The sequence below is a fragment of the Mytilus trossulus genome, chromosome 11, assembly GCF_036588685.1.
Source record: "Mytilus trossulus isolate FHL-02 chromosome 11, PNRI_Mtr1.1.1.hap1, whole genome shotgun sequence".
Taxonomy (NCBI): Eukaryota; Metazoa; Mollusca; class Bivalvia; order Mytilida; family Mytilidae; genus Mytilus; species Mytilus trossulus.
In genome coordinates, this window is record NC_086383.1 from 11,668,606 (window position 1) to 11,695,203 (window position 26,598).

The following is a 26,598-nucleotide window of genomic DNA, read 5'->3' on the forward strand; positions in this document are numbered from 1 at the left end:
CATTAAGTCATGCTAAATTACTGAAATCTTCAAAATTTAAGCATTTTCGTAAAATTTTAGACGGTTTCTGTTTTAAATGAAAGTGGCCCCATTTGTGTTCATTCTTAATATAATTGAAAATGTTAGTTGTATTTGATGATAATACATAACATATATAAAGGTTGAGAATGAACCCGGATGCGGCCACATTTATTTTTAGCTCACCTGGCCCGAAGGGTCAAGTGAGTTTTCTCATCACTTAGCGTCCGTCGTCGTCCACGTCGTCGTCCGTCGTCTTCAATCTGTTAACTTTTACAAAAATCTTCTCCTCTGAAACTACTGGGCCAAACTTGGCCAGAATCATGATTTGGGTATCTAGTTAAAAAAAGTGTGTCCGGTGACCCGGCCAGCCAAGCAAGATGGCCGCCATGGCTAAAAAAAAGAACATAGGGGTAAAATGTAGATTATGGCTTATAACTCTGAAACCTTTAGCATTTAGAGCATATCTGATATAGGTTAAATTGTTTATAAGGTCAAGATCTATCTGCCCTGAAATTTTTAGATGAATCGGAGAACCCGTTGTTGGGTTGCTGACCCTAAATTGGTAATTTTAAGGAAATTTTGTTGTTTTTGGTTATTATCTTGAATATTATTATAAATAGAGATAAACTGTAAACAGCAATAATGTTCAGCAAAGTAAAATCTACAAATAAGGCAACATGACAAAGTCATGTTTTCTTTAACTAGTAGTGACGTTAAAATACTAAATCCCTGGGATGTGTTTTAGTTTATTTTAGTCTCTGATGCATGCTTTTTTTTTTTATTATTAATTGGTTTTGGCTTTTAACTAGCTGTCAGTAACTGCGAGTACTCTCAAATCGTATTTTCTTGTTAATTCGACCTGTTGATACTGTTTATAATGCTTGTTTGTTATTTTTTTATTTATATGGATCTTGTCTTGTTGGTCATGAATGTTTGTCTCTAATATTTAATTAACTGTACATGTGCATTTGTATTCAGATATCGCAGATCAAATTTATTCGTTCATTGTGTAATCATACGTTTTTTGATTGAGTTAAGCCTGCCAATTGATGTTTTATCGTGTGTTTTTCTATGTTGTGATGTTATGCTATTGTTTCAGAAAAAGGGAGAAGGTTTGGATCCATTAAAACGTTTAATCCCGCTGCAAATGTTTGCACCTGTCCTAAGTCAGGAATCTGATGTACAGTAGTTGTCGTTTGTTTATGTAATATATACGTGTTTCTCGTTTCTCGTTTTGTTTATATAGATTAGACCGTTGAATGTTTTTACACTAGTAATTTTGGGGGCCTTTATAGCTTGTTGTTCGGTGTGAGCCAAGGCTCCGTGTTGAAGGCCGTACTTTAACCTATAATGGTTTACTTTTTAAATTGTTACTTGGATGGAGAGTTGTCTCATTGGCACTCACACCACATCTTCCTATATCTAGTTGATCCATGATGAAGTGATCATTGGCCTTTATAGTCAATTTTTAACATTTGTTTGTAAATTTTTGTAACCTTTTACAAAAATCTTCTTCTCTATTAAGCTACTTAGACAAATTTAACCAAACTTGTCCACAATCATCATTAGGGTATATAGTTTTAAAAATGTGTCTGATGACCCGGCCCGTGAACCAAGATGGCCGACATGGCTAAAAATAGTACATAGAGTAAAATGCAGTTTTTGGCTCATGTCTCTGAAACCAAAGCTTTTAGAGAAAATCAGTTGTGTATAAAATTGTTCATTAGGTCAAAATCTATCTGCCCTGAAATTTTCAGACCAATCGGGCAACTTGTTGTTGGGCTGTTGCTCTGAATTGGTAATTTTAAGAAATGTTTGCAGCTTTTGGTTATTATCTTGAATATTATTATACATGTTATAGAGAAAAACTATAAATTGCAATAATATACAGCAAAGTAAGAGCTACAAATAAGTCTACTTGGCCAAAATGATCAATTGAAACTCTTAATGTGTTATTGTCCTTTATAGTCAATTTTTACAATTTTCATAAATTTTGTAACTGTCACTCCTTTGTAATAGAAGCCTCTGATGTTACCTGAAAAAATACAATCACAACCATTTTCGTATCGACTTTAAAAAATATTTCATCTTATTGGTGATCCAAATATATATTCACACTTACCTGTTGTCATCCATCATTGATACTTATTACAAATTCCATTTAATATACTAATTAAAAGTCTATATAGTTTATTTATTATTGGGCCGGATCGACGTGGGCTGGGTCGACCAAATGGTTTTATTATACTTCACGTTAAAATGCCATATTTTGATTGGCTAAGACGAGGGTGTCAATTTACTCTATCACATGGCTGAGCGGGTGACAATTTTTTTTAATGTTACCCTCTCGTCTAGACCAATCAGAAATCGATAATTCAAAGAACAATGAATTGAATTTACATCAAGGAATTAAATACAATGCTTAAGGTAGATTGATGGTATACCGCCATCTTGTATTGCACAATCACAGTACAAAATCGGTCTAGTTATTTGCCTAAATCTGCAAATTTGGAGACAGATTTGCAATTTAATTGTTAGAAATTTTTTCTATTTAAAGAAAACTTGTCAATTAATTGTATTATACAAAATATTTTAACAAATATCATTTTCTTTGGGTTTAAAATCGATTTTTTTCAAATAAGCAATTTAAGGGGAGATAACTCTTTTAGTACAAAATTTATACTGGGCTAATAGGGAAATTTTTTATATTTACTTGTAGCAAGAAAACAAGTTCGGTGACACCATGTTTTCTTTTTATTTTCTTAAAACATTTTATGAAACCTTTCTTCTCACAATTTATTTCAAAATTCTATCTCATAGAATTTTTTTTATGCACACTAATGTGTTTTTTCATGAACAAACTAACCAAATTTTGACAATTTTCAACGACTCAAAGCTTGAAAAATAGCACGGTGACCCATACATTTTATTAAATTTTTGAAAAGAGCATAGTAAAATCTTCATTTTGGCAAATTATAAAAAAATTCTGTCTCAAAAAATATATACTGGTGATCTACCTTAAGTTCTACGTTTTGGCTCAGATTTTATTATCGACTGTTAAGATAAATAAAATAAAACATCTTGCTTGACTTTTTTTTTTTTTTTCTAATGCCCGTAACGTTGTTATGACGTATAAAAGTAATCTGTAAAAGCATACACAATTAAGACAATAAACTTATAATAGTAAAATTGATTATACTTATATTAAAGTGACAGTGGTATTCACACCGAAGAAAAAAAAGTCTATAAATATCAACAGTTAAGACATTATTAATGTTCATGAACAATTAAAAAAAGGAACACAAACAAAAATTACAAAACAATTAATGAACAGGCACACGCATCCATAGATAAACACCCAGACAAGAAGAGCAATGAGAAGAAAACAAAGAGCTCACTCCAAAGCTAAACGATCTAATAACCCAAGCGACTGGGAAAAGTACAAAAGACTGAAAGCAAACACCCAAAAGGAGACTAGAAAAGCTCATAGAAAGTACATCCAAGACGTTGTCAGCAATGACTTCAAAGAAAATCCTAAGCGCTTCTACACATATGTGCATGAAAAGTAAGAAACAAGAGTCATCAGGTGTTTCTGCTCTTACCAACAAAGACGGTTTTTTACATAGCGAAAGCTCTCAAAAGGCTGAAATTTTGAATGACCAATTTCAATCGGTCTATACTAAAGAAGACATGACTAGTATACCAAACAAAGGCGCAAGCCCATATCCCACCATGGGTAAAATCAACATAAACAGAAATGGAGTATATAAGCTTTTAAAGAACCTAAAACAACACAAAGCTACAGGACCAGATAACATTCCAGCCCTAATACTTAAAGAAGCAGCAAATGAGATGGCTCCCATCCTTTCCCATCTTTACCAAACCACCATTGACAACGGTGAAATACCAAATGACTGGAAGAAGCAACAATAGTCCCATTATTCAAAAAAGGAGAATAACATTTAGCAGCAAATTATCGACCAGTTTCCCTTACTTCTATCTCATGCAAAGTTCTCGAACATATCATCCATAGTTCAGTTATCACATTTTTGGAAAAACACCACATCTTAACAGACAGTCAACATGGATTCAGAGCTCGTAGATCTTGTGAGACACAGCTAATTTCAACAATAGAAGGAATTGCCAAACAACTTAAATCAGGGAAAGACCAAGTGGATGTTATCTTACTCGACTTTGCCAAGGCTTTTGACAAAGTCCCACACTGCAGATTACTTAACAAACTGAACCACTATGGCATTAGAGACGAAAACCTGAAATGGATACAAGCTTTCTTAGAAAACAGGAAACAACAAGTTGTAGTCGAGGGCTGTAAGTCAACACTGGGAGAAGTACTTTCAGGGGTCCCACTCTTCCTAGTTTTTATCAATGACTTACCAGAAACAGTTCAACATTCAACTGTCAAACTATTCGCTGACGACTGCCTCCTATTCCACCATATCAAGAATTCCCAAGATGAAGCCAAACTACAACAGGACCTATCAGCACTAGAAAACTGGGAAACCAAATGGCAGATGAAATTCCATCCAGAAAAATGCACTGTCATCCGCATTAGCACCAACAGTAAATCCAAAAAAGAGACATACTATAACTTACACGGCCACACTCTCGAAACTGTACCAATCAGCAAATATCTAGGAGTAAATTTCAGTGAAGACCTACGAATGGAAACATCATGTTGACGTTACTGCCAAGAAAACATCCAAATCCATCGGATTCCTAAGGCGTAACCTTCGAGAATGCAGCAAGAATGTACGAAATGCAGCCTACATATCTCTGGTCAGACCAACTCTAGAATATGCTAGTGCGGCATGGGACCCTCACACCACTGAGGACATAAACCGCTTAGAGCAAGTGCAAAGGAGGGCCGCCAGGTTTGTAACAAACAACTACTATGATAAAACACCTGGATGTGTGACAACTATGGTCAAGACATTAGGATGGGAACCACTAGCTAACAGACGAAGTAACCACCGACTCGTCATGCTTTACAAGATCCAGCATGAGCTAGTGGACATTGATGCCAGTTCCATCTTACGTCCAAACGATCGGCGCACTAGAGGCAAACAACGCCTATATCAACCACCAGCAAACCAGAGAGTATATAAGTATATAAGAGTGGAACCACCTTCCAACAGCTACAACACTCAGTCAACAGACGCTCCAACAATTGAGGGGTTCCAGAGTGCACTAGCCAAGAATAGTGCACCCAAGAAGCCAACACCATAGACAGCTGCCAAGTGTACATAGTTTTAAACTGTATATATTCGGAACGTTTTATTTGTAAATAGTTATTGGAAAATTGCTGTCTCATTCTCCGTCTAGTGGACTTATAACATTCTTTTAAAGAATCCAGTCCTAAGCAAGGAAGAAGAAGAAGAAGAATTAGGTTGCATATATGATCCGATGATATATTAAAAGAACTTGAAAAAACAATCATTAATATACTTTATGATGATTTTTATATTGACTGGTAGACTGCTATTTAAAAGTGCAGTCAAAGGACCCAGTCAAATGCTTCAGCTTTATATAGCGGACTGCAATTGAATAAAATTGAAATTAAGATTAATATTTTGTATATACCCAGGTAGATGATCTATCCTGCAGCCAATCGTCATAAAAGCGGAATTTAGCCCGAGATGTTTTTGTATTTCTTATATGTATTTAACTTCCGGGTCTTTCAACAACAAAGTTCAGTGAGATAATTTGTATGTAATTATATATGAGCCAGTCCCAGTGATATTGTTGGCTTTTTTCAAAACTACCTCTACCCTTTTTAATTGGGAAAATATGCGTCATTTTCATCAAATTTGGGAAATTTAAAATAAACCATGAATTTGACTGAAACTCCAATTTACAGGCCCATTTTCAAGAGTCAAACCCTGCTTGAAAATAAGACCCCATTTTGTCAGTGATGATACATAATTAGGAATGTAGGAAAAAAAGTCACAGGAAAAAAGTCACGGAAAAAAAGTCACAGGAAAAAAAGTCACAGGAAACCAAACCAAGGCTCTGTATCTTTCTCCAAGTTGCTTGTGTAAGATGATAGAAACATCCCTGGTTGTTGATATGGCGGCCAAATACTGCCGACACTGCACGTAGAACGCCATCTTCGAAGTCTGTTACCACAGTCTGAACATTTAACTGTAGGTGGCTGGCTTGGCATTTGTCGACCAATGACTGAAATAACTCTCTGTATGTATCTTGATTCTTGTTCGGCAAGAAAGCATACACTGTGGTGACTGTAACATCTTTAAAAGGTACTCGGATGGTGTACAGCTGTTTAAAAGGATGTGGAGCTACAGAGAAAGTACCATCCATAAAAAAGGTATGGGCTTCAGCAAGACGTCTTAAACTGTCAGGACTACAAAAGACCAACATTCTGTTCTCAGCATTCTGTCCATTGTCACACAGTAGGAACTGTTGGTGGTTGGACGCTGGTTGATCACGGTGCGTTTACAATTCTCTTCTCTGGGCATCATTGCTTGCACATCATCTTCACATGTTGAAACAACCTGGGCGAAGATCTGGCTTGGTTTGTCTCTGGTGAGAGCAGCCTGCTCTTTCATTGCGTACCTGGACTTAGTGTACTTTATGCTAATATCACTTGGATCATGGTTGTGTGGCTGGCCAGGAGTTGGATTTTCATTCTGCAGAGAAGTTGTAATGGACCCTTTACATGCAGTGCTGGATCGCTTCACACATTTCCACCACTGTACTGTCTTTCTGGTAGTATGCTTGGTGTACATGTACCCCTGGTAGCAAAGTTTGGAACCACCTTTGTTGCTCTTGATGACTTCCATACTTGATTTAATAACACTTGAAATTATTTTTTTCTTTTATAGAAAAGTAAATGAAGTCATACATTTTCTTTAATTTGAGTCAAAGTTAGAAAGTCTATGATATGGTTTGACCACATGTTATTGTGATTTTTGTTTTTCTATAGCTGTGTTTTTACCAATTTCATGAGAATCCTTCAATTACATGTTAAACAAACAAAGCATCCCCATTAACAATAATTATGTAATTACAACATTTATTGACAGTGACTGTTGAGATTAATTAGTGGTTTCTTGTGGCACCTTTCCCTTTTTTGCAGACCTTTCACTTCCTCTTTTGGAAGGAAGCCCTACCCATTAAAAACAACTAGGGCTTATCATGAATGAAAAGGAAACAAATGGCTTATCCTGTTTGTTTAAGAGTTTGGTTTTAAAAAGAGAACATAAATTATTACACTTTTCATTTTTTTGGTGTATTTATTAAAAAAAAAAATGATGAAAAACATATATTTTTTTATTTTATTAACCCATAAATAAAACGAAATCTGTTAATATCGATGTGCGCTTTACCTATATAAATTTTAAAAGCTTTTATTTAAAAATAATTGATCTGATACACTTTTACAAGTAGTATTATTTTTATTTAACAAAACTACATTTTTTTAAATTATCTATTTCATACAGCTGATATACATGTCATGTGCATACCAACCAGGGATGGGGTAATCGTAATCTGTAATCGTAATCGATTGTAATTGATTACATTTTTTCAAGTAATCGACAGTAATCTGTAATCGAAGACATTTTCGATTACATGTAATCATAATTTAATCGATTACATGTAATCGTAATTTAATCGATTACATGTAATCGTAATTTAATCGATTACAGCAAAAATTTGGATGTAATCATCGATTACTTTTCGATTACATTTCGATTACTTTAGTAAAATAGTTTGATGAAAAATAACCTATTTCAAAGGAAAATATGTATGTTATCACTTTGAAGTACAAATAAAAAATTATGCATCAACAATACTTGAGAGTTAAGCAACTGCCTTATTTCTATCTATTGTCTCAAGCTGCATTATGAGTAACCAGATCCCCTCCCTAAATTTACTTTATATCTAGCTTTTGAAACAAATGGATGTATATGCTGGTCAATAATTCAAGAGCTTTAATAGTTAAATAAGAAAATAGATTTGAAATAATAAAATAGATCTTAAATAAGAAATTTGTCTGTCTTTCGTTAAGTTCTGTACTACATTTTTTAAAAGAAGTAAGCTTATTTGTATTAAATTTCCTGAAAACATCATTTTCAATCAGAGTTGAAATTAAAGCTTAGTATAGATAAACAGTTGATTTCTTAAATGTTATGATATACATCATGGTACATGTATATAAATTAATTTAAAAAATAACACAAAATCCTTTTAACAATGAAAAAACGGCAATGCATAGCAATTCTTTTTAGAAATAGATACATGTATCCCTTTGACACTATAAATATATTTTGTATATAATTTGATTGGAGAAGTCAACAAATCTAAACAACATTCTTGCCTTTACTAATAAGATGATCAAAGTCTTCTAATCAATAACAAACATACTTTGTTTTTATTTCAATTATCTTATGGTTTATTAAGAAGGAAATTTACAGTTATATTTAGCCCCAGGTTATAAATTGTACTCCAGTGGCAGTTAAATAATCTGTAATTAGGGTGGTTACCAAACAAAGGTTTTTGATCTTAAAAATAAGCTGAACTAATTAATTATTCTACTTTTTTTTTATATATATTTCCTTAAACATTATAATTAACTATGCTAAAATATTTTTTTTTTAAAGAGTAAAAACAAAAAAGCTAACGTAAGTCAGTAAGAAAGCTAAATTTTTTATTAACAATTAGTTATGAATAAAATAAAGTGATTATTGCAATGCGATGACATCTTTCATTTATGTTGAAAGTCAAAATTTCAAGATTTTTTAAATATTTCAAATCTTCATCAAGAGATTTGATCTTAAAAAACAGCTATTAACTTAAAATTTAGAAACAATGCTTTGAATGATGCATTTTGTTGAGATCTTAATTTCCACTATACAAATGTTGAGCAATATAATTGTGTTTTACTCATGTTATTTTTTGTTGAAATGTTGAAGTATGTAATTGACAGTAATCGAAAAGTAATGTAATGATAAAGTAATCGATTACATATTAAAATTTGAGTAATCAATTATTAATCGATTGCACAAAAATCCTTCATGTAATCGATTATTAATCGATTACATTTGTCAGTAATCGTGCCCATCCCTGATTCCAACATACTTCTTATAAAACATTTTATATACTTCTTTCAAATAATTTTATAATTGTGACTTTTTTTCCTGTGACTTTTTTTCTTGAGACTTTTTTTCCTGTGACTTTTTTTCCTAGAGGTTTTGTGACTTTTTTTCCTGTGACTTTTTTTCCGTTGACCCATAATTAGACACTCAAATTTGCACACATGGTCATTTTGGGCAAGAAAATTGTGTAAATGTGTGTTTGTCAGTTTGTATTCATGCACAATTACTACTGAAACTCCCCTGTTTGGGAAAAAAGTTGTCTCTTTGGGAATAAGTTGAAGCCATTTTTTTTTCAAATTGGGATTTTTCTCCAGGGGAAAAAGCCTGTATTCTCCACTAATTTAAGGCAAACAATATCACTGAGTCCATGCGAAAAGGTACAGAAACGAATTCTAAAAAGTGTGCATAATTATTGGTAGTACACTTGTGATTTATAAAACACATTTACTTTTCCTCATATCATCAAGCTGTGGGCTACACGCACCTGGAAGTGCTGAGACCCCCTCCCCCCCTTAGTTTTATCAAGATTTTTAATGAATTATTTCATAAATTTCAATCATTTTCAAAGTAAGGTTTAAATGGCTTGATTTGCCAATTGATAATGTTAGCCCCGGTAGTAGTGGGGATAAGGCTCTCGCTTAGGATGCTGATATCAATGCAATTAAACCGGGCAATGGTTCACATCCCGTTGAACTGAGGTTGATTTATATAATATTAAATAACCTAACTTAACTTAAATTTCAATTTCTAAAGCACAAGATGACATAGTTTTTGTATTTATCCTCATGATTTAATGTTGTCTTACTTTCTTTGAACCTGTACAACTGACTGAGATTATTGACTTTTGTCTCTGTATAGTATCATATTTTTTATAGTTTCTGGTCGGTAAAGCATTAGTCGGGGGAACAAATGATTTTACTCTTGTTCACATACAAAAATTCAGATATTTCTACGTCTTTTTCTGTTTTGGTTGACAAATTCGGAATAGAATTGACAATTTTATGAATGTTTACATTAATGTAACTTTTTTCGGATAAAATCGTTTTTCAAAAATACTATAACAAACTTTGATAACGTGTCCTGTAAAGTTTACCAAAAGGACTTTTTGTACCTTTTCGCATGGACTGGCTCATATAGTATGGTAATAAGTGTTTATTATTGAATATTCTCTTCCAATGTATCATTAATAGCTTAATAATCTGTGGCGGATCCAGGGTTTGACCTCAAACATGTGTTAATGATAAATGATTTTGAATAAGGCCCCCCCCATTTTTTCCTGTTATCAAGGATTTGTATAGTAACTATACAAATCCTTGCTGTTATCTAATTAGTCATGTTAGTGATTATCTGTTCTTTCTGAGTATTGATATGCTACACATCTAATGTATTCCTTTCTTGTAATTTCATCTTTTCTATACTTTAATTTTTGTACTTGTCAAACAAAGAAGGTCTCATTGGGGTCTAAGCATGACATGGGATTGCTGATTTTTGAAAGTATGACACGTGAAAGTCAAATTATTGTGCAGTGACAACGGGAAATGAATTCTAGCGGGGCACAGGAAATAACAAAAAATAAGAATTGCTTACATACATAGTGTAAGGGGGATACAGGAATCTGACAAAACAGTAAGCAGGATCTGGGATCAGAACCCCCTTGGCCAGAGACCCCCAACAAAGTCCATCATTTCTTTCTTGTGTCACAAAGTAATTCCCCAAAAATGTTTCCAGTGGTTGTTTTAGAAGATGTTTATTTCAATAGATGACTGAACTTATTTTTGAAAATCAATGAAACTAGATATGCTCATATGCTGGCAAAAATACATGTAACACAAAATGGCTCGACTTTAGAATAATTATTTTCACTTCGCTTTAATCATTAAATTAATTGATTAACACAAAACATTCATCTGAATGATAATAAGAGTGTTTGTACATTGTAGTTTATTTTTTATCAGAAAGCAAATTTCATAAGCATGTACATAGAGTACATATTTTTCGCAAAAATTAACAAAAATATTCACATGCGACCGATCAATTCAATGACAGAAATATACTATAATACATTTTACTTGGAATAACTACTAAAACTATGTCTTAGTGAATTGCCATATTTAGCTTAAAGTGTATATTTTAAGCGTGAGGAGATGTCTTTTTAAATATAAGATAATTGACTACAGTTACTTGGCTATACTCTTTTTAAAGTATAAATAACAATGATTTAATTTAGAAACAGTATTTAAAGAAGGCTCTTGCTCTTCATGCAGTTTGTGAAAATCTAAGTTATACTCATGTTAATATGCTTAAGGAAAATTGATTACACAAAATTCTCTAAAAGTAAATAAATTTTTTTTAAAGGACAATGAAACCCTAGAAGAAAGTTTTAGCACATATTTGTTACCAAAGTTGTCTACAAAATCAAAATGGCAGAGAATGGAAATCCTGATTATGTGTGTACACTGAGTGCAGAACTTGTGAAGAAAGCTCAAGAAGAACTAAACGAAAAACCAGAATGGCGAAGTCGTGATATACAAGCTCTGAGGGAGATGGTAGAAAAGGAAAAAGGTTTGTCAAGATAATAAAATGGAGAAGTTTAAAAATGGTTCTTCAAGGAATTGTGCAAATTTCTACAAAAGCTTAAGAGTGTCATGGGTATGTCTTTGTTAGTCTTGTATGATTTTAAAGTTAAGTTCTTGTGTATAATTCAGAGTTTAGTATGACGTCCATTATCACTGTACTAGTATGCATATTTTTAGGGGCCAGCTGAAGGACACCTACGGGTGCGGGAATTCTCGCTACATTGAAGACCCATTGGTTGCCTTCAGCTGTTGTCTGCTCTATGGTCGGGTGGTTGTCGCTTTGACATATTCACCATTTCCTTTCTCAATTTTAAAATGTATATTTATTCTAAAATGAAGATGTCCAAAAACTGGGGATGATCTCAGGTGCTCTGGAAGGGTAAATAGAAAAATTTACAGCGTACATGAACTTACAAAAATATAATGTCTTCATCTGCAGTTAATATTTTAAAAATTAATATAATTAGAAATGAATCCACAGTCATTATTATTCATATTTTATGTTTCAGCTTTAAGAATTCGTACAGATGATGCATTCTTGTTACGTTTCTTACGAGCCAAAAAGTTTGACTACGAAAGAGCATTTAATCTAATTATGACACATTTCAAAATGAGAATTGACAATGCAGAACTATTTGAAGGGCTGCGTCCCTCTGCTGTAAAGCATGTTTTAGAGGCTGGGGTGACTGGAGTTCTTCCTCACAGAGACAAACTTGGACGAAGGGTTATTGTATTTAGGCCAGGTCAGTATATACATCTACCATTGTCTACTTTCTGTATTCTTAAAATGAAATAAGGCCGAGAAAAAAAAGATCCGTGTTTCCGGTAACCCGACTGACCCTGTTTTTTACGACCCTGTTTTTTATTGTATCTTCCCAAAAAAAATAAAAAATTTATCAACCAACCCTGTTTTTGACACAGGCTTCTGATAGATGACATAATATTTTTTCTCTCTTGCTTCCTCTTGCATAGAAAGCCAGTAAAACATATTAATGTCAAAAGGTATTCCAAATAGGTTAAAATCCAAGAAATTTGCACAGCAGGTGCTTCAAAAACATTGCAAATGGCACACTTCCGGTTTTTGAAACTAATTACGTTTCCAGCAGACTTGGAAAAAACATGATAATTTCTGGATTTCATTTACGATGTCAAAAAAAAAAAAGAATTCCGACCTACCGACCCTATTTTTCAAAATGATGTTACCAGAAACACATATCTTTTTTTTTTAGGCCTAATGAGAAAGGAAAATAAATTCCTTTTGTTTAAAACATTACTTCAGCTTATTTTTTTGCTAGATAATATAAATCAGACAGAAATTATGACAGCTTATCTTCAACAGGCAGGCAGCAATTTACTAAGACACAATTTAATTCAATTTAAGATAAAAACAAAATTTGTATCAACACATGCAGCTGATATAATGCATGCTAGTATTTAACTGTTTATCTTGTTCTAAACCATGCAACTCAGGGGCGGATCCAGCCGTTTTAAAAAGGGGGGTTCCCAACCCAGGATAAAAAGGGAGGGGGGGGGGGGGTTCCAACCATATGTCCCCATTCAAATGCATTGATGAGCCAAAAAAAAAAAGGGGGGGTTCCAACCCCCCGGAACCCTTCCCCTGGATCTGCAATTTCATTAAATTGATGGTAATAAATTGGTATACACTGTTAAGTGGACCTATTTTTCTAAAAAAAAAGCAGCCTGTGAAATTGGTAGTCAGCTGACTTCTGTTAACATAAATTATGTGTAATTTATTATTTGACTCTTGTTTTTTTCAGGTAAATGGAATCCTAGCAATTTTGGAATCACTGATGTATTCAGAACCAATTTTCTGACTATGTCAAGACTGATAGAGGTACTATTTGTGTTTAAAATAATATAAAGCTTTTTACAAAAAAAAGCTAATATAAAGGCTAAACAGATATAGTTATCATGGTTATGTTCCCTGCCTCTCTATATAGCTACTATTATCATGCTGCCCATAACACATTTTATGAACATTTCTGGTTGAGGACCATCACACACTAGGAATTTTGGTTCAGCATTGTAAAAAATCAGCTCATTTCTCTTTATCATGTTTATTGTGTGTAAAATATTTGCAGAAAAAAAAACCTCCTTTAACTATGTTTAACAATCCACCAACTCTTTTTTTCAAATAGAATTTAGAATTAAATTATAAGAAATGACTGTAATATTTTTTCTGACTATTCGAAATAACATAAAAAATATGATGCACACTTTAAAATAACCTGATACACAGGTTATTCAGTGTGCTCTAAAATATCAGTCAATCCTCAATTGAATTACAGCTATAAGCAATCCCTTTTGTCAATTGTTTAAAAATTACAATAATAAATGAACACAAAAATTTATGAATTTACAGTCATGACAGTAGATATATATATATATATATATATATTTGTTTTGCTGAAGAGCATATTCTAAAACATTTGGTGCAAAATCTGCTTTGCAAGTGTTATCAAATATAAAAATAAGGAGATGTGATATCATTGCCATAGAGATAATTATCCACAAGAGTACAAATGATGTTGTGGGCGAAAACAACTACAGGTCATTGTACAGCCTCCAGCCATGAACTAAACCTGTGTTTGTATACTATTCTACTTGGGCTGAGCTATTTTAATTTTATTTTGCTATTTAGTACAAGTTGGTGCTAAAGTTCATTGTATTTTTAAAAGGCTTCATACCACTGTCCCAGGTTAGGGGGAGGGTTGGGATCCCACTAACATGTTTAACCCCGCCACATTATTTATGTATGGGCCTGTCCCAAGTCAGGAGCCTGTAATTCAGTGGTTGTCGTTTGTTTATGTGTTACATATTAGTCATGAGGTTCATCTTTTCATACACAATCTTTGCAGGGGGTCTTTTGGCCAGAAATAGATCCGGAAATGTTCGAATTTCTCCTCTTCTTTTTATGGTATGATATGGTTTTTATTTCTTTCATTTACATTGGGGACTAAAGAAACGATCAGTGTGTTTTGTTTGTTTTATAGAACTTGTTATGAGTGTGTTTTTTGCATTATAAGCAGTCAACCTGACTACAAACTATCATTATGTGTATTCCGTGCGGAAAGAGGTCGGGTCAATTTCGAGTGTTATCTGACATCTAAAGATTCTTTAATTAGTTCAGATGTTGATATAACAATGAAAAGTCGACTGAACATGATTAATATTGCATCTTCTATAATTCAAAGCGGAATTCGGTTTATGAACGAGAAACTGTAAAGCGTTTTCAATTTCGGTATTAGTTATGTATGTTGTCTACGTATTATCCTGGTTCCCGGTACTACGTTCCGGGTATTAGCTTTTTGTGTATGTGATGTGTAACATTACGATCGGGTATCAGCCAATCTACGTGTGTATGTGTACATGATTTCCCGCCAAAATGACCGTTTTACAGCTATGGAAAAAATAGTCCATAAACGTTCCGTATAATGATATGCAAATTCATAATTAATCGTAACTTTTTTTATCTTTTATAATAAATATAACAAAATGGATTCCACAAGATTGAAAATAGCATTATTTTACGAGGATTTCTCATATTTTTCTCACTTCCGGGCGCAGTAATACGTATGTTTTGAAGAAGCTTGAAGAATTTGCCAAAGTGAATTGAGAAGGAAACGGATAGATATACGTCCTTGCTATCAGGTAAAACAATTTAAATGTACAGAACAAACACATTTACTTCACACAAATAGTACAGGCTTAAGCTTTTTATTGTCTTATACACGACTGTAGTCTAGTCGACGGCGGTGACCTACAAGGTACGGGTCATACTGGGTCAAGTCTAAATATTTAAACATATCCACGTGCTATTAGGTAGAAAGCATCGTAATGCAATATCTACAATTTTTCCTCCTTTATACATCGTTTAACCAGATATATTTCTCCTTTATAAATCGTTTAACCCGATATATTTCTCTCAAATACACTTAAACACGGCAGTGTTCTCCTTTTTTCACTTAGATAAGGTGGGTGTTTTGAAAAAAAAACACTTTCAACCGGGTGATTTTTTTTAACATTTTCAACCGGGTTTATTATTTTCAGTTTTACTGTGGGTTGGGACACAAATTAAAGGATAAGTATTGTATTCACATTTAATGGAATTGAACCATTCATCTGCTATCACTGATAGCCTTTCATTAAATGATTTCACAAATTATTTTTGTGCATCTCGAATAGCAGATCATAATGGCTTTTGCAGGACTCCCTCCTCCTACGAAGTCTGCGAATGCATGGCCTATCGAACCAAGTTTCTGTCCTGTTCCTCGCTTAAGTGTTGTATTTTTGGCACACAGAACAGTCATATCCTTCTGTGACAATTATCCTATTTAAGTCCTGTTCATATTTATCACCACCCCTCAAATTAGGGGTAATCTCTCAATGTAATGACTATCCCTTTTATGAGGGGTATATTTAAAGAGAAACAGATGAGGGGTAACCTCTCAATGTAATGTCTATCCCTTTTATGAGGGATACATTTAAAGAGTAACAAATGTCAGAGCACATATTTGTTTCTGGCCTTTTTATCATTATGGACACTCTTTTAGAAAAGTTGTACCAAATAAAACGATCTCCCCCCTTTTAAGGTAATAAATCTAAATTTTTCTTTATCTTTTCTTCAACAGTAATATGACCCCTTGCCTGATGGACAGTCCCTCATTTTGGGATTGTTTCCAACCGTTTATCTTCGCGATAGCCTTTGTGACTTATCTGTTGTTTTGATACTTTCATTTCAATTTCAACAATTTCAATTCAACTATCCCTTTTAGTTGACTTATATGGCTTAGAATTTTCCCTATCACCACCGTCATCTGCCTTTCCATTCCCCGAATAATAAAAGAAAACATTGAAATTTAACAATCCGCCATTTTTGTCAAAGAAAACAAACTGCGAGGCGCGATAAGTATTTGAATTTTTACGGTGCGGAACCGAAAAAAATCCAGAATTTGAAAAAAAAAGAGCTGACCACCTCCTAAAATGGAAAGGTGGTCGGCTTTGAAAAGAAGGTGGTCGGCACACCCGGCTTAAATGCAGAATGGAAAACACTGCACGGGTTGTATGTACGTATCTTTTCTAGTGTTTTCATGTCCTTATTAAAGTTCATTTGTTGATGTTTAAATATTTTTGAACGACTGAACACAGGAGTGAATGAATGCAACAATTATATATACTGAAGACTTGGGCTGTACAATGATACTGTACGTATATCATACTGATAATTATTCTAGCAGTAATTATGTTAATTTAGGATGCAATGACAGGAATTCATGAGCTATGCCTCAGGCTTTCTGAAAAAAATATCAATGACAATGTAAACAGGAACAAAACATTGACACGAATGCTGCTCTCCTCTATGTTATAGTTATTTAGGTATGTGTGTTGCACAAGTTTCAAAAAAAATAAGTTATAAAACTTTTTTTCAGGGCACAAACCCACTTTAAAGAGACTTGTCTACTGCCATACCCATCCTAATTTCATGCACCATTTGCAAGCAAGAGACTGAATGGTTTGCAAAATTAAAAATCAGGACGGTGTCCAATTAAAACAAAAGAACTAAACTGGATGAATATTGTAGGAGAAATCTAGAGGAAAGTTTTGATTTGTGAAATTGGTTTTCCTGAAAAGTCATTCATCCTAGCCTGCAGAAAGGAACTATAACTGTCCACCACCAACTGACGAGCTAATGTTGAGCTTCACATATGGAATTACTCAAATACCATCAATGTCTGTGTTTTCAGCACAGATTTCACAAGTTATGACACAGCTGTGTTTTTTTATACCTGTTTATAGAGTTGTATACTAAATTTTTTTTTTTATCAATAAATATATATTGTGTCATTTAAGAACTTGTATTTTGCCAAAAGATGCATACTAGTGAATGAAAGTGGTGCAGTTCATTTTGCTTTGGTATATAGAATTGAATTACAATTGTTCATGTTATTGGAATGCTTATAAAGATAAGGAGATGTGGTACAATGTATATGATATTTAGTGAGTTAATCAAGCAAAAGTGAATAAGAAATTGGTATAAGCAGTTACAGGTACATGTACTACTGTACAATCTCAAACAATGAGAAAAACTCATACCGTAAAGAGAATTTCATATTTACAAGTAAGTTTTGTTTTTGCGTTGAATAATTTTCTTCTATTGTTTTAATTGCAAATATTGGAAGTGGTTAAAATGCTAATGAGACAGCTGTTATGGCCACAGAGCCTTAATTGAAAACTTCTTTTTCATTCATACCAGTAGATTTTGCCTGGAGTTAGAAACATATCTGCCAACTTTTCAAAATGCACATGGGGGTTTTACATGAAAGATGGTTCATATAGTCATACAAAACCTTCAAGGGGGCCTTCAAATGGAAGCAGGACAAGTCGCCCCACTGGCTAATCGCCCCACTTTTTAAAAAACCGCCACAAACTGATTTATCAAATCGTCCCACATGTGAAATTGGTTAAATCATGTTTAATATTACTCCTGCCAACTCGCCCTACTTATAAAAAAACGGTAATATTTAGATTAATAATATATATATAATTAAAAATAAAAACTCGCACCACTTTAATGAAAACTAATGTACACAGAATACAAACAAACCGAAAATTAATTTACTTACTATTATTGATATATACTGAAATTATAATTCTAAAAAAAACCTGATTGTTGAAGAATAACTAAGTTTTGAAGCTAAGTTATTTGCATAACAATTGAAAAGAAACCTGTTAAATGTATCATAATGCAATATATGGAATTGAACTTATATTCGATGGGATAACATCTTTTTCCATAAGTGGGGTGAGTTGGCATTACTAAATTCATCCTGGTTAATAATATATTTATCTAGATTTCACCGATTTCCATTAGGTGGGACCAGTTGGCAGGCGTAATATTAACGGGATTTAACACTGTTCACAAGTGGGGGCGATTTGGTAATCCAGGTTGGGGCAGTTTTTTTGTCGAGCCTGCAACTTTTGTCGCAGAAAGCTCGACATAGGGATAGTGATCCGGGTGCGGCGGCGATGTTAGCTCAGTTCTTAAAAGCTTTATATTTTAGAAGGTGGGAGACCTGGATGCTTCATACTTTGTATATGGTTGCCTCATGTAACGAAGTTTCCGTCAGTCACATGTCCAATGTCCTTGACCTCATTTTCATGGTTCAGTGACTACTTGAAAAAAAAGTAAAAATTTTTGTAATGTTAAATTCTCTCTTATTATAAGTAATAGGATAACTATATTTGGTATGTGCGTACCTTGCAAGGTCCTCTTGCCCGTCAGACAGTTTTCACTTGACCTCGACCTCATTTCATGGATCAGCGAACAAGGTTAAGTTTTGGTGGTCAAGTCCATATCTGAGATACTATAAGCAATAGGTCTAGTAAAGTCGGTGTATGGAAGCATTGTAAGGTGTACATGTCCAACTGGCAGGTGTCATCTGACCTTGACCTCATTTTCATGGTTTAGTGGTTATAGTTAAGTTTTGTGTTTTGGTCTGTTTTTCTTATACTTTTTGCAATAGGTCTTCTATATTTTGTGTATAGAATGGTTGTAAGGTGTACAGGTCTACCTGGCAGGTGTCATATGACCTTGACCTCATTTTCATGGTTCAGTGGTCAAAGTTAAGTTTTTGAGTTTTGGCCTTTTTTTCTAATACTATATGCAATAGGTCAACTATATTTGGTGTATGGAAATATTTTATGATCTACATGTCAGTCGTGCAGGTTTTATTTGACCTTGATCTCATTTTTTACTATTCATTGCTCAGTGTTAAGCTTTTGTGTTTTGGTCTGTTTTTCTTAAACTATAAGCAATAAGTCAATTTTATTTGTTGTATGGAAGAATTTTTAGCTGTACATGCCTACCTGGCATGGTTTATCTGACCTTGACCTCATTTTCATGGTTCAATTGTCAATGTTTAGTTTTCTTGGTTTATGTTGAGATTGTGTGACAGTTGTAATAAAGCTTTATTATTAGGATTATCAACATAATATCAATGATTAGTAAAGAAGGCGAGACATTTCAGTGTGTGCACTCTTGTTTTTAAAGTGGGGCGATTTGTCATGGATTCCCTTCAAATATATTCTAATGTGGTTTTTGGCTTCTTCGTGCATTCACAAGCTCATAGCCATTGTTGAATTAATTGTTTTCTTTAAAATAGTCGACAAAATTGCTCTTACAAAATTTCCATTTGGCCTTGAGCTCGATGGGGGAAATACTCTGCAAATACTGACAGTTGCCAGGTATGGTCATCAAAAAAGTTGACATGTTACTATGTACATTTACCATTATGTTACTTGGTGTTCTTGCTATAAACACAGTACAGAGACTAGTCAATCTTTGTGAACTATTTTTTATGGGAGTCATAGAATATGCGTATACAATCAATAATTAAAAATAGTCTATTTATATTGAAAAGGAAAAGTTCTTATATGTCTAAAGAAGAGGGACGAAAGACACCAAAGGGACAGTCAAACTCATAAATTTAAAGCAAACTGACAAGGCCATGGCTAAAAATGCATTTCATGGGAGGCACAGAAAATATACTGTAAACATAGACTATAGATATAGGTGAACTAGGTACAAAAGAACTCTGAATTTTAAATTCTACAAACCACCTCTGTTCTATGGAAGATAATGGTATAACTGGACTAGAAATACACACAACCTGTAATTAACTGCCTTTACAGTGCTTTCGCGCTTTGATTTATATAAATAAGGCCGTTAGTTTTCTCGTTTGAATTGTTTTACATTGTCATATCGGAACCTTTTTTAGCTGATTATGCGGTATGGGCTTTGCTCATTGTTGAAGGTCGTACCATGACCTATAGTTGTTGATGTCTGTATCATTTTGGTCTCTTGTGGACAGTTGTCTCATTGGCAATCATAACACATCTTCTTTTTTATACTTACATGATTCATGAAATGAAGCTACATGTACCTAGGGCAGATGTACTTTGCATGCTTTGTACACCTATATTTTGTATTTCTGGAATTAAGTTTACACATCATATTTAATATTTCTAAAATGCACGTTGTACACCTATATTTGTATTTCTATGATACAACCACTTTGGTTCACCTATATTTTGTATATCTAGGATACATATATTTTGTATATCTAGGATACATTTACATTAATACACCTGTATTTTGTAGGAAGAGGAGACACAGATAAATGGTTTAGTGATGATGATGGATTTAGATGGTATTGGATGGGCTCATGCTAAGAGTATTTCACCATTGTATGCTAAAAAATTCATGGGTTTAATACAGGTAATTAATATCTATACTCAATGCACCACTCACACTGTATATCAAAATTCACTGAAAAATGAAATTAGGGTGAAATCCCTTATTTAGCAAGTTCTTTATAGCAAATGTCCATTCATCAGAGATGTGAACTAAGTAGCTGCTAGCATGTTGGTGTGACATGATAAACTTCCGCGACCAAAAACTTAAACATCATTGAAAGATGCACAGACCAGCAAAATGTATGCCCCTTAAATTCATAGGCTTTGAAAACAAATCATACAAGTGTTACATGTGAAATGTAGTCATTATCTGTAATGACATAATATATTTATACATACCTTTAAATTTTTTGAATAAGCCATGTTTTTCCCGTTATTGTTGGTCTCTGCGCCTTACATGCCTTATACAAAGGTATTTTAATTGCTCTGACCAATTTGAATGATGAGAAAGGATTTGATTGTTGTTTTTTCATTGGTATTTAATCTGGTCATACCTAATAAATATCTTATATGAAGATTATCCTATAGTGTCTGTCTTTTTTTAAAATTTAGTATTTAATTTGAACTAAAAGGTCTACAAATGTAATTATAAAAATAGTTATGAATTTGTACTTGTTATTGATGAGTTCTAAAATTTTACAAATTTTGTTATTTTGAATAGAAAAGTTTGCACAACTTAAAGAAGAGAAGAATTTGGCACTTTTACTTATGATATTGTAATAAGATGAAAATTGTTCTCATAAATTTTTAGGATGCATTTCCAGCCAGATTTAAAGGTATGCATTACTTCAATGAGCCAACAATCTTTGACTACATCTTTGCCATTGGTAAACAGTTTATGAAGGAGAAAACAGTTTCTAGGGTAATTATTAAATTTATTTTATTTAATTTTAAAAATAGGGGGACAGACTTCTTTTGTTCCCTTTGGTTATTTATACATATTTAAAGAGGGTTCAAAGGGAGAAAATTCAAGTCAATAGGGTTTAAATACCTTAAAAATTTTGTTATAGTTTATTCAGACAACCAACAGTATAAAACCTAGGCTTACTTATATTAGCAATTTCTTGTTATTTGAACCTTTCCTATAAACAAAATGTCCCATATATTTAAACATATTCAAGTTTATTAAAAGATCTCTAAGATTTCTTGTTATATGATTGTTATAGTGTATTTACATTCATGTCATCATCTTCATCATCATTAGCAACTTTCCATTATCATTCTTTATCTCTTTTTGTCGAGCCTTCGACTTTAGTCGAAAAAGCGAGACTAAGCGATCCTACATTCTGTCGTAGTCGGCGGCGTCAACAGATATTCACTCTGTGGATAAAGTTTTTGAAATTTTAATAACTTTCTTAAACTATACTGGATTTCTACCAAACTTTGACAGAAGCATGTCTATGATCATAAGATAGTATCCAGAAGTAAATTTTGTAAATAAATAAATCCATTTTTTCCATATTTTACTTTTAAATGGACTTAGTTTTTCTGCGGGGAACCATTACATTCACTCTGTGGTTAAAGTTTTTCTTTCTTAAACTATCCTGGGTTTGTACCAAACATGGACAGAAGCTTATTTATGATCATAAGATTGCATCCAGAAGTAAAGCTTGTAAAAAAATTACTCAGTTTTTTCTGTAATTTACTTTTAAATGGACTTAGATTTTCTTACAATCATAAAATAGTAACAAGAGGAATATTTTTATTGATTTTTTTCCTCATTGTTGTTGAGCCTGCGATTTACAGGAGAGACACTGGGTTCCGCGGAACCCTTACAAATTTTTTCAACAAATATACTCTTAAATAGTATTGTATATTATGAACAATTGCATGCTCACATCAATATTGTACTGTAATTTATTATTATTCTGAGCGGCTTCATAAGTATGGTTTAATTGTGTCCAATCCATTTTACTTTCAGAAAATAAAATATATTTAAACTAAAATTACCAATATCTCTATTTATGTATATATTTCTGTTACAGTTACATTTCCATGGAAACAAATATGAAGAGCTTAAAGAATTTATAGATGAAGAAAATATTCCTTCAGATTATGGAGGAAAAGGTCCAAAATATTCAAATAAGGTTAATTATTTATAAATTTTTATCAAAGATTGAATTTAAAGGAGATCTAAAATATATGCTTTTGAAATCTGACAATATATTCAACAGGCATGTAAGGTCTTGAATGAATAAAATCAAAGAAATAACTTTTATAAACATATGAAACTTGGAATTGAAATGGAGAATGTGTCAAAGAAAAGACAACCCCAATCAAAGAGCAGAAAACAGCTGGAGGCCAACAATGGGTCTTCAACCCAATGAGAAAATCTTGCACCAGGAGAGCCTGCTGGCCTATAAACAATATGTTTACCAGTTAGAGAGCTGACATAAACAAACTTGTGCAAGTCAGATGAGGCAATTTTTTACAAAGGAGTAATAACATTTTTAGACCTTATAAAGTCAGAATATGTCCGACTTATTTAGATCAAATTCTGTTCTGCCACTCGATTGTACAGTTTCAATGTTTTAAGAATTGCATAAAACCATTTTTTTTAGAAATTTTGAACATTTCTTTTCATGCTGGTTTACGAGTATGTCCTTTTTTATCCTCTTCATGAAATGGTGTATTTTATATGTCATTATAAAGTCTTGTTCCGACTTTATATATATATATAAAAAGTGTCTGTTGGTGTTATTTATAATATTGTCATTGACATTTTAATTCAAGGAATGGATGGAAGAACTGTTAAAGCTGGATGCACATTTTGACAATGAAGCCAAATACGGACTTGTGGATGGCACTTTAAAGAAACCCACAATGAAAGAAGACGCTATAGACTGTATGGTAGGATCCTACAGGAAGTTGGATGTTTAATACTGACATTTTTATCATACTTGGGATTATTGACTATTACAATTCATGACTTTGTTTAACCCTTTTTGATAATGAAAAAATTTCCCCATGCAATTTTTTATTGACAATTTTCAAGCATTTACAAATTTGAAATTAAAAAACATGTACTTTTGTCTATGTATCTATTTATTTTGTAAGAATTAATTGGATGAAAATATGCATTTTTTCTGTCTAACAAGCCACTTGAAAATTACAGTATCACTTTTCACATTTGATGGGTACTGAAGCCCTTTTCTGTATTTATCCTCATGACCAACTTATCATTTTGATACTAGTTAGCTAAGATGATAGTACCTCCTGTTTTTGTTAATTGTTTATTGCTATGTATATTTTCCCCACCATACATTAACAGTCTCCCTATGTGTTATTTACAATTAACTACCTCTGTTCAATTACGTTGTGTTTTTATGTACACTTCATTTTTTTTTTTACACATATCTTACATATTTACATATTCTTTTAATGAAACTGTTTGGACAGCAATGAAGGTTTAAAGCTGATCAGTTATGTATAGGTTCATTGATTTAAGCTGTAAATTTGTTTATTGTTATTTTTGTTATACATTTATTTATTAGAGAGTACACTGATTATTTATGTCTGTTACACAAGGGAGTTAACTCTTTAAAGTTATTTCTAGGAAGATTAACTTATATAATATATATATAGATTTGTATTTTACACAAGGGAAATAATTCTTTAAAGTCAACTGACTGTATAAATGAGGTTGTCAACATGGACCTCTCTATTCTTAAATTGTTGAACATGTTTTATTTTAATTATTGGAGGATTTTATGTCTCAAATAAAATAAATAACAATTTGAATCATAAAATTTAAATAATTTGAATACGTGTACTATTTAACAGATCTGTTGGATACCCCTCAAATGTATTTTTATTATGAAGAAATTACTAGATTCAAATCAAAGTTTGAAATCCAGACGTTTATTAAAGGTTTTGTTTATTGGCATTTTATATTGAATTATACAATTTGATAATTTGATTTTTATTTTGTTTTTCCAATGATGGAATTTTTATAATATATATACATGTTTTTGCATGCATTTTACGCAAGAAATTATGAATGATGGAATAATTTTTTAAATTCATACATGTAAAATGTAATATTAATGTTCTAAAAGAAAAATTGCAGTTGTAATATTGATGAAACTTTAAAAATGTGCATAGTGTTTTATTGAGTGACAAAGATCTGATAAAACGTGTTGAAACCAGTTGTCATATTAAAAATTAACTTTTTGCTACCAATTTTTTTTTTTTTTTGGGCAAAGGGAAACAACTCTCAAGAATTAAAACGTGTGGCCCCTGTGTACTGTGGACTCATGTCTTTTACTGCTTTACATTTGTTTTTAGAGAATAAGAATAAGAATAAGAATAAGCAGTAAGATCAGTAGTTCACTGACAATTCATTATAATCAATTATGTTTACTAGAATGTAAGATTGAAATTCACTTAAACTTGATAAGCTGTCAAATAATGTATGTATAGAAATATTGTTAAGATTGATTTTTGTAAATTTGTTGACACTATTTTCTACAAAATAAAGTTATTTCTGATTTCTGTTCAGTCAAAAAGCGAATATGTGTCTTTTCTTTCTTAAGTAGAAAGTATAAATTGTCAGTTTTTCCACAAACCTCTTCTTGTCTGTTTACCTTGCCAAAATGTTGATTGTATTTACATCTGGCCTGCTTCATTTGTTTTCTGTTTTTTTTTTTTGAATTTGTTTTGTGATAAGAGGTTAATTTGTTAACATGATGAGCTTTAGTTAGCTATAAAACCAAGTTAAATGCACCATTTTCTACATCAGGAAATGTCAGGAATATGACAGTTGTTTTTCATTCATTTAATGTGTTTTAGCTTTTGATTTTGACATTTGATAAGGAACTTTTCAATTTGAATTTTCTTTGAAGTTCAGTATTTTTGTTTTTTGTACTTTCAATGAATAATAAGTAGCGTCTAGACACTTCATTATAGTACAAGAGACAGAATCAACATAAAACAACAGACACATTCCATAACACATCAGTTTATATCATATATTTAGTACACGAAGCACATCAATACACTACACCAGAAATCTGACAAATCAACAAAGTAAACCAAATAAATTTCATTTCATTAGCGCATCAACATAGTACATTAAAAAAAATGATCAAGACACAACTACAAAGTACACCAGACACATCGACACAGTATACCAGACACATCAACAAAGTACAGCAGACACATCAACAAAGAACACCAAACACATCAACAAAGTACAGCAGACACATCAACAAAGAACACCAGACACATCAACAAAGTACACCAGACACATTGACAAAGTACAACAGACACATCGACAAAGTACACCAGACACGTCAACACACTACACCAGACACATCGACAAAGAACATCAGACACATCAACAAAGTATACCAGACACATCGACAAAGTACATCAGACACTTCAACAAAGTACATCAGACACATCAACAAAGTACACCAGACACATCGACAAAGTACACCAGACACGTCAACACACTACACCAGACACATCGACAAAGTACATCAGACACATCAACAAAGTATACCAGACACATCGACAAAGTACATCAGACACATCAACAAAGTACATCAGACACATCAACAAAGTAAACCAGACACATCGACAAA

At 32.7% G+C, this 26,598-nt stretch overlaps 1 protein-coding gene across 2 annotated transcripts; it reads left to right on the forward strand.

The window, feature by feature from the left end:
• Window positions 1-5,710: 5,710 nt before the first annotated feature.
• On the forward strand, window positions 5,711-25,523 carry LOC134690732 (alpha-tocopherol transfer protein-like). 2 transcript variants are annotated; one of them, XM_063550772.1, is made up of 8 exons: window positions 5,711-5,747; window positions 11,514-11,720; window positions 12,244-12,477; window positions 13,513-13,589; window positions 20,916-21,032; window positions 21,762-21,872; window positions 22,996-23,097; window positions 23,744-25,523. In XM_063550772.1, exons 2-8 carry the CDS (start codon window positions 11,579-11,581, stop codon window positions 23,888-23,890), a joined length of 930 nt encoding a protein of 309 aa, XP_063406842.1. In that variant the 5' UTR covers window positions 5,711-5,747; window positions 11,514-11,578; the 3' UTR covers window positions 23,891-25,523. The 2 variants fall into 2 exon arrangements, with proteins under 2 accessions (XP_063406842.1, XP_063406841.1); XM_063550771.1 differs by lacking the exon at window positions 5,711-5,747 and adding an exon at window positions 9,521-9,557.
• Window positions 25,524-26,598: the final 1,075 nt, after the last annotated feature.